The 17793-nt window shown below is 41.8% G+C and overlaps 1 protein-coding gene across 2 annotated transcripts in view; it reads left to right on the top strand.

Moving 5' to 3' along the window:
• The window catches only part of USP32 (ubiquitin specific peptidase 32), a 329432-nt gene that overhangs the window by 83325 nt on the left and 228314 nt on the right, over positions 1-17793 (top strand). For both annotated transcript variants that reach the window (XM_073615247.1, XM_073615245.1), the window contains exon 2: positions 6586-6716. In XM_073615247.1, the coding sequence (XP_073471348.1) occupies positions 6586-6716 (131 nt within the window). The remainder of the gene's footprint in view (positions 1-6585; positions 6717-17793) is intronic.

Raw genomic sequence — 17793 nt, 5'->3', positions numbered from 1 at the left:
AAAAGCAATTGCAAGCAAAATGGATAAATAATTGTGCAGAAGTATCTAGCTGCCTTTTATTTATTTTTTTCATGTATTTATATAGAGTAAAGCAGCACTTTGCAGAATTGTTGGTTTGTAGCAGGAAATTGTCTATGATATAGTCTTTCTTCATTCTGGACAACAAACTAAACACAAGTCACTGTATAGGTAGACCCATGAGCATCATCTCTTCCTTCTTCCCTTGAGATACCTGAATACTACGTGACTACCTGATGTAAAGGAAAAACAAAACTCTACTACTACACGCAGCCTTTATACAAAGCTGTCTTTGGTGCAGTCTTCGATATTGGTGTCCTCTTCCTTCCTTCTGTTTTTCCTTTGCGTTAAAAGCAGAACTTGTGTATAAAAAATGCTAGAAGGTATTATTTTATTGCAGAAGTAACTGTGTGCCATTCTCAGCAATAAAAGCTGCTTGTCTGTCTTCTAGCTAGTTTCTTAAGGATTATATACTAAGTTGCACATGCACAGCTCAGTTCACAATCTTGGCGTGTGTTGGATGCGTATCACATGCCAGCCAATCAAGATGGCTGAAGGCATTGAATCTAGAAGAAGACCAGGTGAAGAGATCAGCCACAGCAACAAGGTAGAGTGCACAAGTTGTATGGCTGGAGAGGAAGCTATGACAGATACGTACAATGCCACCGTCTGTTGACATGCATCGGTATAGATGACCTGGTTGTTGGGTTATTGAACATTTGCTGATTTATCTTGTGAGGTTTACTGTAGTCAATGAGGGGCTTTAATCTCAGAAAAGCTTCGCCATGTTGTACCTGTTAGAGTAGTGGCATATGTCCAATAAAACTTGCACAGTTCATCAAACCTTAGCATGTATGTTCTTCCAATAAACTGCAGCTCTTTGGCATTTGATAGATGTAGTAAGATAAAGGTTGGTCAGGATTTTGTGGTCTCTTGACAATCACCATTTTTAGTAGCAGATCTTTTGGTATTTTCTTTCAGTGGCTTCTGGGTAATTTATTTTCTCCAAATGTAATTTTTGATCATTTTAAAAACTACATTTTAATCCTACCTTAGTTGTTGGTGAAGCTGTATGCAGAGCTGTTTGGTCTGTTCTTACATATGATACGTCTTTCTAGCGTAATGCCCTATACACACGACTGGTTTTGCCGTTGGAACAAACTCCGAAGTTTTCTCCGACTAAACGCCGACGGAATTCCATTCAAGCTGTCTTGCATACACACGGTCACACCAAAGTCCGACCATCCAGAACGCGGTGACGTACAACACTTACGATGGGACTAGAAAAAAGAAGTTCAATAGCCAGTAGCCAATAGCTTCCGTCTCGTACTTGCTTCAGAGCATGAGTTGTTTTTGGTCCGTTGGAACAGCATACAGACGAGCGATTTTCCCGATGGGAATTGGTTCCGTTGGAAAAATTTAGAACATGTTCACTATCTAAGTCCGTCAGAATTTTCGTCGGAAAAAGTCCGATGGGACCTACACACGATCGGAATATGCGATGAAAAGCTCCCATCTGACTTTTTCTGACGGACATTCCACTCGTGTATACTTGGCATTAGATTGTGGTCATGGACAAGAGCACCATATTAATTAAGGGATTAGACAATGTAGGTTCTTATTTCTTTTAACACTGACTTTAAGGAATGTCTAGAGATCTGATTTGTTCATTAAAATTGCTATGTGCCAAGCTCATATCTATCTTACTCTGAAGTATATTTTAATAATTGTGCTTGAGCTGTAAGGTGATGGTCTCTCTTCCCTTAAAGAAAAAAAAAAAGAATCTTTATTCAGAGATTTTGAGTCTTGTTTGAAGTCTACTGTGATTTTGAAGTGTACATTTTTCTTTTTGAATGTTTGTGCCAATTCTCAGTGGGATTTTTGGGGTATATCTGGGCAGCAGCAAGCATTAAATGCTAGAGCAGTGATGGCGAACCTTGGCACACCAGATGTTTTAGAACTACATTTCCCATGAAGCTTAACTACACTGCAGAGTGCATGAGCATCATGGGAAATGTAGTTCTAAAACATCTGGGGTGCCAAGGTTCGCCATCAGTGGCCTAAGGGTAGAGAAATGAGCTTTAATATTTGCCTTATATCTCGATTCAACAGGCTTTTTGGGAAATCCCCCTGCACTGCTCTTCTGGTTGCAGGCTTTCTGACGTTTGATACAATGCTGGACCATTTCATTTCTTTTCAGCTTTGTAGGCTTTTTTCAGTATGTGCATATGTTGAGATTTTATTGCTGTATTTACCTTGTTTTAAAGTATTTTTTCAGAGACTTTTAAATGCTTGTTGCTCCAATTGTTTTGTTGTGATTAAAGCACCCTCAACTTATGAAACCAATCCATTCTGTTTAAAATAGAACTGAAAGGCAAAACGTGTGTGTGTGTGTGTATGTATATGTGTATATATATATATATATATATATATATATATATATATATATATATATATATATATATGTATGTATGTATGTATGTATATATATATATATATATATATATATATATATATATATATATATGTATGTATATATATATATATATATATATATATATAAAATATATATACTCACTCCCTCCCTCAGGTTTTTTTTTTTTTTTTTGTAAAGTAATCACAAAATCTCTGTTCTCAGCTGCATAAGGAACTCTGAGAGCTAGGGAAGGAAAAGCAGCAGCACACTGACTACGAGGGGGAGAAGAATTTCTGCTCTAGCCTGATCATTGGAGTAGAGTAGGCTGAGTTCTCGGCATAGCCAGATAACTGACCTGCTCTTTTGCCTAGTGTGGTCAGTTTTTAATAGGAAAGCAAAGGAACTGGCAGGAAGCAATACAAACACAACACAAAGGAAGCAATACAAAGGGAACAGGACACTTTTTTAACACAAGTAAACGGTACAGAAGGCACATATCAGGAATATGAAATGGTGGGGTAACATATATTCTTTAAATTTTAGATTTGTAATAATAGCTGCTAAAGGTAAGGCCATCCTGAGCTATTTTTAACTCAAAGGTATTGTACACTTTGAAATGTTGTTTGTTGCTGTTTTAACTAGGTAGTGTTGTAGCTATATTCCCTGTGTTTGTTTGACTTGTAATGATGGTCTTACTTGTTGCTGGTGTAGTGTCATAGCTGATCATGGCTGATCATGTAGTGTAGTGTCATGGCTGATCGATTCTTTTGTTCCCATGGTTTACTACAAGGGACAAAGCATCTTCCTGTTCTGGGGCACAGTGTCCAGTGCATGCGTTGCCACCTGCTTGGTGTTGCATCACAAATGTGGCTAAATGTAATAAAATCTGTACCTAGAATCTTCCTGCTGCATGGTAAGCTCTATGTTTATTTGCAATCACAGTCCGATCTAATTGCTGCACCTGCAGAGCTAGACTGAGAGACCCAGGGATTGTGGGATATGTAGTTTCTTCACAGGAAATGTCAGTTGTTATGCTACTGACAGAGATCATGAATTAACCTGTGCAGTGGCATGCTTCATGCTTGAACACAAACCGAAATAGCTAACAAATGAATGTATAGACTTGCTCTACTACAGGCTGCTTGAACAGAGTGACAAATGACACTATGAAACGACATGTTCAATGTCCATCTTATGCTGGTGGAAAACACAAGATGCAAGTGGCAAGGCTTGTAATGCTTTTAACTCTGGCTACTTATTTACCTTATGAAGACAACTTTAGTCTGTTCTGAGTATTGACTTTATGAACAACCTTAAGCCATAATATCTCTTCCCTCTGGCCACGCTTCCGCAGTGTGCAGTCATAGACTTGTATAGCTTCATCTGCCAAGACGATCAATTAAAGTAAAAAATAAAAATAAAGTTTGTCAATACCTGCGCTGAGTCTAAAGTGATCCTATCATCACGAGGTCATTTGCACAAATGGACCAACCCCTTTAAAAGAAAAGGAACCATACTCATTTCTCTGACAGCCAATTTCTTTAACCACCACTCTTTCACTGCTTTTTATATGCTGCATGTATGTGACTAGTAGGATGTGTTGAATAGCTGCTCCCCCTGTCGCATGCAGTGATTCCTTCCATAAACGTATATGCTCTGTAATCTGGTACGAATCGCTGGGGGAAAGCGCTGTGTGTGTTGGGAGAAGTAGATATTCAAACACCCAGAAGTGTGGAATACCTGCAGCAGCTGGTACTGTATAGTGCAGTGGTCTCCAAACTTCTCGGCTGCTACAAGATTTCATCTCTTCCCAGAGCTAGGGTCAGTGGTGTGTCCTCATTGCTCATAGATTGAGGATTCAGGTCAGCAGAAGCCTCCTATGGTCTCCAGTTCCCCCCTCCCATGCAGTCTCCAGCAGGTTTCCACCGGTGTTCTAGCAATCAATGATGTTCTTACTCCAGCATTCACAGAAAAAAAACGACACTTCCTCCAGCCACACGGGCTCCCATCCTGCTGGTATAATACACTGTAAGAATAAAGTGGTGAGGGATTCTAATGGGGACCCTAATTTAATGTGGAGGGGGGGGGGGGTCAATCATTTGTAAAACTGATTTTTTTTTTTTTTTTTTCGGCCTGCAAACATTTGTAAAATATACAATGAGGCCCTCGTACTAAAAAGTTTACATGAATCCTGGTATAGTGTGACTCTGTGATAATAGGGTCAATTTAAAGTGGTTGTAAAGTCAAAAAAACAAACAAAAAAAACCCCTCCAAGACAAAGGCATAATGAGCTAGTATGCATCGCATACTAGCTCATTAAATACTTACCTTAGATCAAAGCTGTGGCAGCGGTCCCCGCACACCACTGTGAGTGGCGACATGTCTCCCGGAGTCATTTCCGTGTTCGCAGGCTTCGTCGCTGTGATCGGCCGGAGCCACAATGGCGTCACTCCCGCTCATGCGCGCGGGAGCCGCCAGGCACGGCTACCGAAGAAACGCCACGAGCAGGCCGTTCCTTCAGTGCGCATGTGCTGATCACATCGGCACATGCGGATACAGTGAATATCTCCTAAACGGTGCAAGTTTAGGAGATATTCACGGTACCTACAGGTAAACCTTAATATAGGCTTATCTGTAGTGAAAAGTGGTGTAACGGTTTACAACCACTTTAAGGTTGAACTGTTGGGATGTGTAAGTTTTTATGCTGACTCTGTGGTTAAAATGTTACAGCATGTAATATATGTTGACTTAATGCAGTGTTAAACTCAAATGTATTCTATTGCAGCTTACCAATCAGTTACATGATGGGTGTTTTATTTATTTATTTATTGTTTTAGCTATTTTCTGTTTTCACCTGGTGATCTGGCCAGTAACACACATCTTGTATTCCCTCCCCACATGCTACTGTCCCGACAGCAGAAATTGTGGATGGGGGGGCGGTAATCAAATCCTGTACAGTTGCATTTGAGAGCAGTCTTTTGTTAAAGTGGTTAAAAAAAAAAACCCTGTAAGGCAAAGGTATAATGAGCTAGTATGCACTGCACACTAGCTCATTATGAAATACTTACCTTAGAACGAGGTCCCCGTATCGCTGGCTGGTCCACGCCGAGGGAGCTGACATTTTGCCCTCTGCGTGTCTTCCGGGTTCGCGGCTCCAGCGATGTGAGTGGCCGGAGTTGCGATGATGTCACTCCCATGCATGCGCGCGGGAGTCTTCTTCCCGGCAGGGTCCGGCAGCGTCGGCTGGAACCTTCAGCCGGGCATTCACAATGCATTTGCCGCTAACGTCAGCGGCTGCATGCAAAGTGAAAATCTAACCTCTACAGGTTTAGGAGATATTCATTTTACCTACAGGTAAGCCTTATTATAGGCTTACCTGTAAGTAAAAATTAAAAAAGTGGGTATACAACCACTTTAACTCCTGTATACAGACATGAGGGAGAGAAGGTGGGGGAGAGAGCATAGCCCACACCTCCTTTTGGGCTCTCCTCTCTTCTCTGCTGCTCTCATTACTTTTGTAGTGGTGAGAGGGAAGAACAGTAATATTTTGTAGACAATGATCTTGTGCTTATTTCCATCTCATCATGTATTTTCTACCTATATGCTTCTATTACAGATTTTTAAATGCTTAAAGTGGAATGAACTCTCTTGGTCAACATTAGCTATTTATTTGTAATATTAATGCTGCTAGCATTAGTAAATAGGTATAATATATTTATGTGTTTTAATCGTTTTTCACATTTCTTTGGTTGCTTCCTGGTTTCTAGTGTAGTCCAAAATGATGTCCTACATCCTAGGAGTCTTCATGGGCATTTTTTTTTCTTCTTTTTTTTGTTTCATTGGGAGGAGGGCCTTTCTTCAGCTAAGAACACCTGCTGCCTGCATGTCTAAGTTAAGGACAGATGGATTCCAGGAAGAAAACGCAAGATGGCAGCAACTAGAAAAGCAAGGGGGGGGGGGGGTGGTGGTTGTGGATTTTCAAATTGATTTCCTAACAAAATAAAACATGGAAGCATGTAAAGCATGGATGGATGGATGGATGGGTTTGCTTTGAATATAAAAAATGTGTCTTCTGTTTGTGGTTCGCAGATACTCTTAAGTTCTGCTTTAACCGATAGTTTACACTGACCTTTTTTTCCATTTAATCGCAGTGACTGATGTGGAATTGAAAAGGCTGAAAGATGCTTTCAAAAGGACATGTGGAGGTCCTTCTTATTACATGAGTCAGCAATGCTTCATCAGGGAAGTGTTAGGAGATGGAGTTCCTCCAAAAGTTGCAGAGGTAAGACATTTCGTTACTCATGTTTTCTAGTTTCGGATAAAAAGGAATCCTTTAATTTACTTGCTGAAAACTTATTGTAAAACATGAAAACTTTTTTGCCTTTTAGTCATACAATAATGCTACAGAGAGTACTTATATGCAGGCAGTTCTGAAAATGGGATTAGGTGTTTTTATTCCTAATTAATTCATAATTACCTTATGTTTTGGGCAAACCTTACTTCCTCAGCTATTTAATATGTGCAGACTCTATACCAGTGATGGCGAACCTTGGCACCCCAGATGTTTTGAAACTACATTTCCCATGATGCTCATGCACTCTGCAGTGTAGTTGAGCATCATGGGAAAAGTAGTTCCAAAACATCTGGGGTGCCAAAGTTCGCCATCACTGCTCTATACCATTGACACCCCCCCTCCTCAAGGTGTATGGTGCATAATACGGTGTTTAAAGAAGAGATCCCTAACCCCCGGGCCTGTTAGGGGCCAGGCCACGGGGCGGGCGACCGAGGCGTGATTTGTATTTGCGGCACACTGTCCTCACCTTCCCCATCAGCATACTGCCTCCCCATCCCGTCTCAGACAGATGCCCCCTGCTTTCTGTAAACCGTACTGCAGACCTCGGAACGACCGGTAAGTGGTGATGTGCTGTGTTTCCCATTGGACCGTTTATACTGCAGCACTCAATGTGTTATGTATGAAGAATGGGGGAAAACCTCAGTGAATAGAAATCATGTCCAACTATGTAAGTACATGTCAGCCTGGCCTGTCTGTGTCTGCAGTTGGGGGGGTTTAGTAATACGGACTGAGGCTGGGGCTCTGCACTGGTGGGGTTACATGTCCTGGCATTCCCTGTATGGCAGTGTACGTAGCTGAATAAAATCCTACAAGTCCCTGGATACTTTGTTTGGCAGTATACATAGTTCTGGCTCCTCCAGGAGGAATATATGTCCCAGCGTTAACTTCAAACAGTATATATTCCTCATTTAGGCAGCAACCCCACACTCCCCCCTGCTTACTGATTCTTGATGGCTGCACTTGTTTTTTCTTTTTTAGACTTTCTTTTATTTTCACCTGGTGAGCTAACCAGTAATTTAATTTTTATATCTCCTTTTTTTATATTCTACTTCTGTTTATAGCATGGGACCAATATGCGTGGGTGTTTAGTTGTAAATTGTGCTTTGTTGTTCTGCTATATAGTTGTTTTCGTATCTATGGGTGGTCGCTCCTATAATGAAATTGATCATCTTTCTAATTGCTTCTTAGGCTATTCTGTTGTGCAGTGAATTATTTACTTCCCTAACAATCTAAAATAAACATTTTGATCATTTTTCCCTGGAGTTTTTCTATATTCTCTACAAACCATTCAAGATATTGCTCGAATAAATAGAAATTCATGCGGTATATTCTCTGTGGAGTTTTGCAAATGCTTTCTTTGTTTTTTTATAGATTGTTTTAATTGAATTCATTTATCTCACAAGCACATTGAATATGATTTTTGTCGTAAGTCCTTCCGCATCGAGGGGAGCTGAAGAGAATTAGCAATACGGATGGTTATTTTATTTTTTCTTTAGCCTAATTTTTTTTTCAATATCTCTTATAAGCTGCTTGATATTATTGCTATTATTGCCTAGTGAAATATCAATACAGGGTGTCTGGGATTTTGTTGGCATTATATTAAAAAAAAAAAAACACATAAATATCTTCAATAAAAGCTACAAGTTTTATTTGCACATAGATAAAAGCATCAAATAAAAAGACTGGTTGTTATTAGTAGCATTGCTCATATCTCATAGATACCACTTTCGTTATGAACTTTAACCACTTCCTATCCGGGCCAATTCTGGCACTTCGTACATGTAAAAATCTACTTTTTTTTTTGCGTCTGCCGGTGGAATGGCGGCAAACTACGATGCTTAAAATTCTGCATTCTGCTTTAAACTCCTTTTATATGTTACCAGTTTAGCGTTACACAGAAGGTTTGGTGCTAGAATTATTGCTCTCACACTGACGTTCGCGACAATACCTCAAGTGTGGATATGACCACCATTTGCATGTTCGCATTTGCGCGCAAGGACGGGGGTACTTTACTTTTTTTTTTATTATTTATTTTATACATAACTTTTTTGTTTTACACTTTTAGTTATTTTTGGATTTACTTTATTGCTATCACAAGGGATGAGCAGCAGACCCCATTTCTCTCCTCTGGCCTCCAATGCAGCCGATCAAACACAGTTTGGTCTGATCAGCTGCTTTCCTGGCCACTAAAGACCAGGTAGACAAAGAGGCGGGACCAGAAGTGATGTCATATTAGACGCTCCCTGTTTCCGAAGTCACGGAGAAAGAGGAACATCATCAGTTCCTCTCTCTGATCTGTGCAGCCATCGCCACTGGTCGCATCATTCTCGGGCTCTGCGATCAGAGGGCTAGAGCCTGGGAAAGGTGGTGGTATTTTTTTCTGCTAAAAACTGAATCACCGGCTGAAAAATTCAATATCAGGATGATGCCTGTAGGTGCAGGCATCATCCTAGTACAACTACTTCAACCAGAGGACGTCCACGGATGTCCTACGGGCTGGAAGTAGTTAAATGTCACTTTAATTGTAGTTATGTCCATGAAGATATCCATGCAGTATGCTCAATGCATTTCAAACCGTTCCCAATAAGGGGTAAAGCAGCTGCACCGGTGCTGCTGATCAGAACTCTTGATTGTGTCCGCCATCACTGTGCTGCCATATGCATTCAGGTCCTTGTGTGCACACTTGTCCAGGGCGTTCTCCTGATCTACAGGCTGGAATTTTTTTATCTGTATATGGCGGTTTAAGTATTTTGCTTTCTCAGGTGATTCAACTCTGCTCTATCCCTGATGAAGATCTGTTTGAAATGCGTTGGCATAGTGCATGGACATCTTCAGACATTTAAATTTGATTAATAAGTGGTATCTATGTGAGATCAGCAATGTTACTATTATAAGAACCAGTCTTTTTATTTGCTGTTTTCATCTATGTACAAATAAAACGCTGACTTTTACAGCAGCTGTTTTTTTTGTGGTTTTTTTTTTTTTTTTTTGGCATTGTTTTTTTATATCCTTGATATGCTGAATTGCTATGACTTCTAGGGATGCTGGCACTCGTACAGTCCTAAGTCACACCTCATTATTTTAGATGCATGCCTAGTGAAATATGTTTTTTTTCCCCCACTCATGATAATATGAAGATTATGTCTATTATATAATTGCCTGGCTTTGAGACAGCATAGCCATTATGGTTTATGGAAAGTTGGCCAAAACCCACCACTAACATATTCTCACACTAAAGTAAACCTATCCTGGGAGAAATTCAAGGGGATGTCATTACTGGTCTCTGAATAAAAATGCTGGTGACCTGTCTGTATATGGCTTCTGTGTCAACAACTAGAAGAGGAATTTGTCCAAAAAGTCAAGGAGTCAGAATTCCTCGCCTCTGTACTACTAGGAAAATGTTTAAAGTTATTGCATTAGTATGATAGCCAGGCAACTTTCATTTTCTGATGGAGAAGTCGGCAATGATAACCTGAAAATTTCTCTCATGAAAGGTTTTCAATTAAAGTGGCTGTAAACCTTTCCATATACCCGGAGAAGTGACTGGCCTCAGGTGATACACAAAGAAGAAAGGAATCCTCCTACATAAGTTTTATCTGTTTGCCTGCAGTCTTCTCTTATCTAAATCCATTCAAAGTCCAGGAATTATAAAGTTTGAGCGTTCAGAAAAGAGGCTGGAGAGCTAACAAGTGATTTCTCATTACATAACTTTCTATAAATATTGTGTCTCTATTCCCTCTATTAGACCTCACCACATTCTAGGCAAGGGGTTTGATACACTTTCCCTACTGGCTCTCTGTGCTTGTATATGACTGAAACACAGTTGTATACTTCACTTCTCTTCTACGGAGAATATATGTATGCATATACCGCTTTTGGTGGTCAATCAGTATCTAATTGGACAATATATTCCTGATCCTGACTAAACCCATGGGGGAAAAATGTACAACAATTCAGGTGCCCTTCAAATCTATTGCCTATGTTTATGTGATATATATATATATATATATATAATTTATGTGTGTGTGTATATAGATATATTGTATAGTATATGGATTTTTAGTTTAACTACAAAAGATGGCTACATCGCAAGCCTTAAATCCATGGACGTCCTCCCGAGCAAGCGATGTCTCCGTGTCCCTGCGGGGTGCGCTTTGTGATCACTGAGTCTATGAGACTCGGCTGTTTACAGATCCGAGTAAGGAGTCGGTCCTGGCCCCTTACCACGTGATCAGCTGTCAGCCAAAGACGGCTGATCACGTGATGTAAACAGACGCTCTGTAATCTGTATTTTTATTTCCCTCACACTGTCAGTGCGAGAGGGGGAAAAAAGCCGATCACAGGCTTCTGTCAAAGGGACATCGGTCCCTCACACAGAAAGCCGTGGCTGCATTTTCTGTGCCCACCAGTGCCAGCTGCCAGTGCCCACCGTGCCACCTACCAGTGCCCTCAGTTCATTCATTCACCTGTCAATGCCCATCAGTGTCTCATAATCAGTGCCACAGATCAGTGTTGCCTACCAGTGACCATCAGTGCCGCCTCATCAGCGCACATCAGTGCCGCCTCATCAGCGCACATCGGTGCCGCCTCATCAGCGCACATCGGTGCCGCCTCATCAGCACACATCAGTGCAGCCTCATCAGCGTACATCAGTGAAGGAGAAAAATTTACCTGTTTTCAAAATTTTATAACAAACTATGAAACTGGTTTGTTTTTTTCAAAATTTTTGGACTTTTGGTTTTATTTAGCAAAAAATAAAAAACCCAACAGCAATTAAATGCCACCAAAAGAAAGCTCTATCTGTGTGAAAAAAATGATAAAAATTTAATTTGGGTACAGTGTTGTATGACCACACAATTGTCATTCAAAGTGTCACAGCACTGAAAGTTGAAAATTGGTTTGGGCAGGAAGGGGGGTTTAAGTGCCCAGTAGGCAAGTGGTTAAAGGGTAGTATGTGTAGTTTTTAGTTTTGGTGGAAAATCCCCTGATGACACTATGAACAATAGATTTAAGGGTTAAAGCTGGATCCGCCACTTTAAGTAAGACAACCAATCAGCTGCGTGTGGATGGTTTTAATACCAGCGATAGCCTAATTGCTCCTCAATCTGAAGAAGTTCCGGGGGGGCAGAACGAAACATATGTAGATCCATTTGGAGCAGCACCCCTCACACCCCCTGATGTACTGCATCCTGCATTGCCTGTCTACATAATACCACTTACCTGAAGGACTTACCAGAGGCTTTTGGTGCGCTGTGCTATGGGATCATCCTACTTCACTACAGCCCGCTGGTCTGCACCTGTCCTGTGCTCTATGGGATGTCAGCAGCTGGGATTATCTACAGGAAATATTGAAAAGCCATACTATTCACACAGGACACCTGTAAGGATTTCCACTGTACTTGCCTGCTGAACCAACTGGTTGTGAGGATCTCTGACTATTTCCACTAAGGACTATGGATCATAGGAACAACATATAATGGCTGCTGAAAAAACACGGAATAGTGAGTAATCTATACACAGACAGACCGACCATATCAGCAGTATTCATGAGGTACCTCTCGGTTCTGGGACACAGTGGGTTTAGTACTGGCCAGATCTGATGTCTATTATGCTGCCAGATACGTTTGAGCTTATGTCCTTTGAAACTATGTCCTAGTAGTGACTATTTCTGTGCCATTCATCTTTGAAATCAAGTGGAGCAAGCAGTGAATATCACTTCCTTATGATGTGTTCAATAACTATATATACCGTAGCAGATTGATGGATATCATCTTAGCACCCGCTGCCTCTATGTGTTTATCCTACAGGCACTTACTATTACCTGAGATTCGGGACCGGATGAGGACTTACTGTGGTTTTTTTGTATTGTTACAGGCTAACAACGGGGCTCAATTTCATTAATCGGACTTTACATCCATCCCCCAGGTGCAGCCGTCTCTTAGATTGCACTGCATTCTTCCATAGTGTCTTAAAGGTGCAGTGCTCTCCTCTCAGCTGCTTGGGTGGATGTATGAATCCCCATTGTTTAACCACTTATGGACCGCCCGCCGTCGTTTTACGTTGCTAATTTGAAGAGGAATATCGTTGTTATGACAGCAACTAGCTACCATAACCCTGGTATTCTCTTCTTCAGCAGGCGGTCCACTTTCAGATAAAGGTAGTCTCTGCAGCGGATTCGCCGCAAGATCACTTTTATCGACAGCGGGAGAGGGCCCCCCCCTCCCGTCGCTCTACGGTGCCCCTCCGCCGCTTACCGAAGCCATCGGTAGTGGTGGAGGCGATCATGTCCTCTTGCTGGCTTGGTATGGGGACGAGTGAGGGGGAAGATAGTCCCCACCCTTCTCCATACCATTGCAGGGCGAAAGCAACATCAAAATGTCACTTCCACCCATAGCTCTTAAAGGGACTTTTTTTTTTTTTTTTTTTTTTTTTCAAATGACAAAATGTTGCATTTTAGTCTAAATATGAGATCTGAGGTCTTTTTGACCCCAGAGCTCATATTTAAGAGGTCCTGTCATGCTTTTTTTTCCTATTACAAGGGATGTTTACACTCCTTGTAATAGGAATAAAAGTGACACAATGTATTTTTTTTAAAGAACAGTGTAAAAATAAAAGGTAAAACAAATAAGAAAAAAATTTAAAATTTTTTTAAACACGCCCCGTCCCGCCGAGCTCGCATGCAGAAGCGAACACATACTTGTACATGTAGCGCCTGCATATGAAAACTGTGTTCATACCACACATGTGAGGTATTGCCATGATCACTAGAGCGAGAGCAATAATTCTAGCGTTAGACCTCCTCTGTAGTTCAAAACATGCAACCTGTAGAATTTTTTTAAACGTCGCCTATGGGGATTTTTAAAGGGTAAAAGTTTGTCGCCATTCCACGAGCGGGCACAATTTTGAAGCATGACATGTTGGGTATCAGTTTACTCGGCGTAACTTTATATTTCACAATATTGGGCTAACTTTACTGGTTTATTTTTTAATTTAAAAAAGTGTATTTTTTTTTTTTAAAAAGTGTGCTTGTAAGACCGCTGCGCAAATATGGTGTGTCAGAAAGTATTGGAACGACCGCCATTTTATTCTCTAGGGTGTTAGGAAATAAAAATGTATAATGTTCATTTTTTACACTACACACTTTTTTTTTTTTTTTGGTAAATGAGCAGGGGTTCTGTGTACCCCATACTCATTCACGTGTGTGTGTGTGGGGGGGAATCTGGGGGCCCTCTTGTTAAAGGGGGGTTCTAGATTCTGATAAGCCCCCACCCGCAGACCCCCACAACCACCGGCCAAGGTTGTGGGGAAGAAATCCTTGTCCCCATTAGCATGGGGGACAAGATGGTGGAGGGGGGGGGGCAGAGCCTCTCTGCCTCAAAGCACCCCCCATGTTGAGAGTATGTGGCCAGAAGGCCCTTTCCTGGCCTCCTGACCTGCATGATTGGATAAGGGTCTGGTATGGATTTTGGTGGGACCCCACACCATAAAAAAAGAAAAAAATATTGTGGAGGTTCCCCTCAAAATCCATTCCAGGCCCGAAGGTATGTCACGCCATTTTGTTTCTTATTTTTTTAATTTTTGCTGGCAATTTTTTTCTTTACATTCAGCTTTCAGCAGGGTTCCTCACTGACAGCTGATGACTCATCGGTTGTTAAGGACGCAGTGGCCACCCACTCCTTAACTGCCTTGTCAGTTTTTTAAGTTGAAAAACGAATGAAAACTGCATTCAAAAACGCATCAAAATTGCGTGTTCAAAAACGCATAGATGTGAACCTGGCCTTAGAATGAGAATGCTCCAGTATCTCCAGCATATCAAGTTTCCTTTCATATAATTTCAGGCCTATTCTGTGTACAGCAATATACAGCACAAATGGGAACAAGGAAATATAGAGGACAATAACCCAACCAAGCTGCAATTCCAGAAAAAAGGTGAAATCAGTCCGTATGCCATTGCTTTGTTGGGTTCTTGTAACCCAGTGCATTCAGATTTCACAGATCATCTCATATGCCGTGAAGGGGCGACACAGGTATTTGATTTCCTGACGCCTCTGTTGTATAACTTGCCCTCTGTTTGCTTCCAGTCATATTTGACGTTTGAAGCAGATTGGTGACCATGAGAAATTGTTTGGTGCTACAATTTTATTTGTACGTAAAGGGAGGAAAGGAGCCCATGGAGGTGTTGCGGCATCAAAGGCAGATGTGTGCATGAGAATACAGACAAAAGTGATTTGGGTTGGAGGGGTGTACTAAAGCAGTGTCTGGTTGGAAACTAAACTAGACTGGGTTGTCAGTGCTTCTCATATGCATCTTTCTTTCTGGCTTGGACTAGAATGTAACTTTTTGGCTTAATGGTGTTGCTTAACACTTGGTTTCTGGTTGCTATGGCTTGCACATTATCATTGCTCTGCCCTGTCCTGCTTATCAGATGGAAGCAGAAGTCCAGGAAGAACTTTTATCGCTTTTCTGAGTCACCTGATTAAAAAACAAGCTCCCATTTGCTAGTTTCCTTATGTGTCTCATTTTATGTGCAATACATTGCACCACATCTGTGTGATCAACTTTGACTCCATTTATGCAAGTTGTGGTATTTACAATGTACTGTATTGTTCTCTACTTAGCAGACATTCGCCCCTAAGGCAATAATGTAACATCTTTGTGTTGTAATATGGAATGCGGAGGGACTGTGTGGTACATTGTTATTGTGAGTTTGTCTGGGAGGCAGTACAAAGAACTTTATGATGGTGAGCAAACTCATCCCTATGGTCACACTACTGTGTTGACACTTTTTAAAGTGGTAAATGCGTCAATGAAAACATCTTGTAAGACTTTAAAGTGGAAATTAACCTAACAAAAAAAGAAAAAACCGACAGGTAGAATTTTTATATTATGTTCATAGCTGCTTCTCTCTGCCTGTTTGCGTTAATGTGCAGTGAGCTACGCATGCACAGCTCAGTGTACATTTATGTCACTGACCTGTGCCATGATGATGTGACTCCCCAGTGCATGCATGGCAGTGAAGTCATTGCTGTTTGGCCAGGCAAATGGCCGAGCAGTCCAAACCCAGAGAGAAAACCAGGAGAAAGAAGCACAGCGCTGGAGGGTATCATTTGACAGGCAAGTCTGCCATAATGTGCTAATATGCTGTGCATACTAGCACTTTACGGCTTTAAGCTCCTGGGGTCATATATATATATATATATATATATATATATATATATATATATATATATATATATATATATATATATATATATATATATATATATATATATATATATATATATATATATATATATATATATATATATACACATACATACATATATATACACATACATACATACATACATACATACTTTAGTGTATGTAAATGGGACGTGTTAAAGTTGGTGCTGGGAGCGGACCTGTTTTAGATGAGCTCCCGACTCTGGCCTACGATCCTGTCTCTATCCTGGTGTAGACTGATTATTTACAACCCACTCTTCTCCGGACTCTCCGCGGGAGTACTGGGCGATACTCAGTGGTCTCTGCGTTCTTCATCTGCCCAACACGTTTGCCCTTGGGTATCTTGCTGGGGCCTACCACCAGCTTGGCGCTCAACATGGAGACACAGACTGATTCCCCGCCTGACGCCACCATCCAGGCCGGCTCTGCAGCCTTTGACGCCCTGATATTGGCCATCACGACATGCCAGTTCACACTAACAGCAAAAATAGAACATGTGCAGACTGAAACAACCCTTATCTGTAGGGAAATGGATACATTTTGAGACCAGGTGACAGAGGTGGAGAGGCGGGTCTCCGAGACGGAGGATGTACAGAGGGACCACCACGCGTACCTACAGGCCTTGAAACTCGAGGTCAAATACCTGGAGACCAGAGCCGAGGGCGCTGAAAATCGAAACCGCCCAGGGCTAAATTCTTTCCGCACTTCTCTGTTGGAACACGGTGCTCTGAGCTGCACGCGTGCAAGGAGAATTCAAATTTTGAGAATGCGAAGCTCCTCATCTTCCTGGACTATTCGGTGGAGACACAGCGCCAATGCAAGTCATTTGACCATGTGCATGCCATTCTGAGACCGAAAGGAATCAAGTACAGCATGCTCTTCCCAGCCAAGCTACGGGTCCAGGATGGGGAACGTGTACAGTTCTTTACTGCACCTACGGCATGGGCTGACACGATCCCAAAATGACGACCTACTCTGTGTGGTGTTATCGTTCCTAAGCTTGACGGGTTGCTTCTACAGCCATGATGACTAGTTGTTTTTTCACCCCTGTTACTCTCTACAGCGATCCTGCTGCAGCCCCCTCTGGGAGCGGTTTCTTAGAGGCCTGGGAGTCTCACCTGTTGTGTTATTCCCAGGCCAAAAATCCTCCCTGGCTGTGGTACCTGGACTGACATCCTGCAGACTCTGCCCCGGAGAGCTGCACAATATGCATTGACTGACCCCTGCCTCGCATTGGAGTATCTCCTCCATTACCTCGCTCCCTGGGGCTTGCAGAGTCCCTGGACATTGCTGTTTCCCTCCCCTGGGAAATGAGGACTCTTCCTGACGGGGGATGTAACGGTATGTGGGTATTTGAGGTGAGCCCCCCTCCGCGGAGCTCTGGGGTTAGATGCTCTTACAGCCGGTAGAACTGTATGCCATCCTATTGAGCCACTGCCTGCGGTGCTTCCAGGGACCCGGGTGATCGCAACTGCGGGCTGCGGAGCGGGTCTCGTAGTTCATGTTTTAGTAACAATTGACAGTTCATTTAAGTTTGTGCCCCCGGGGATCCAGGAGATCTACACCACCAATCCTTGCCAGATTATCTTATGTTCTTTTGATCAGTTTGTAGGGGATGGTTGGATGTGTTGGGTCACTGTTACTGGCTCTAAGTTGCATGTTTTAGTATATATGACAGTCATTATTGATGATGCTCTACTTGACATTGCATGCTTCTTTGGATTTCTCCTTTGCCCCTTCCGTATCCGAATGTCCAACCCACTGGGGCTTGATCCCCCTT

The sequence above is a fragment of the Aquarana catesbeiana genome, linkage group LG02, assembly GCF_042186555.1.
Source record: "Aquarana catesbeiana isolate 2022-GZ linkage group LG02, ASM4218655v1, whole genome shotgun sequence".
Classification (NCBI taxonomy): domain Eukaryota; kingdom Metazoa; phylum Chordata; class Amphibia; order Anura; family Ranidae; genus Aquarana; species Aquarana catesbeiana.
The sequence above is the reverse complement of the archived record's forward strand: the minus strand, read 5'-3'. Positions and strand labels throughout refer to the sequence as shown.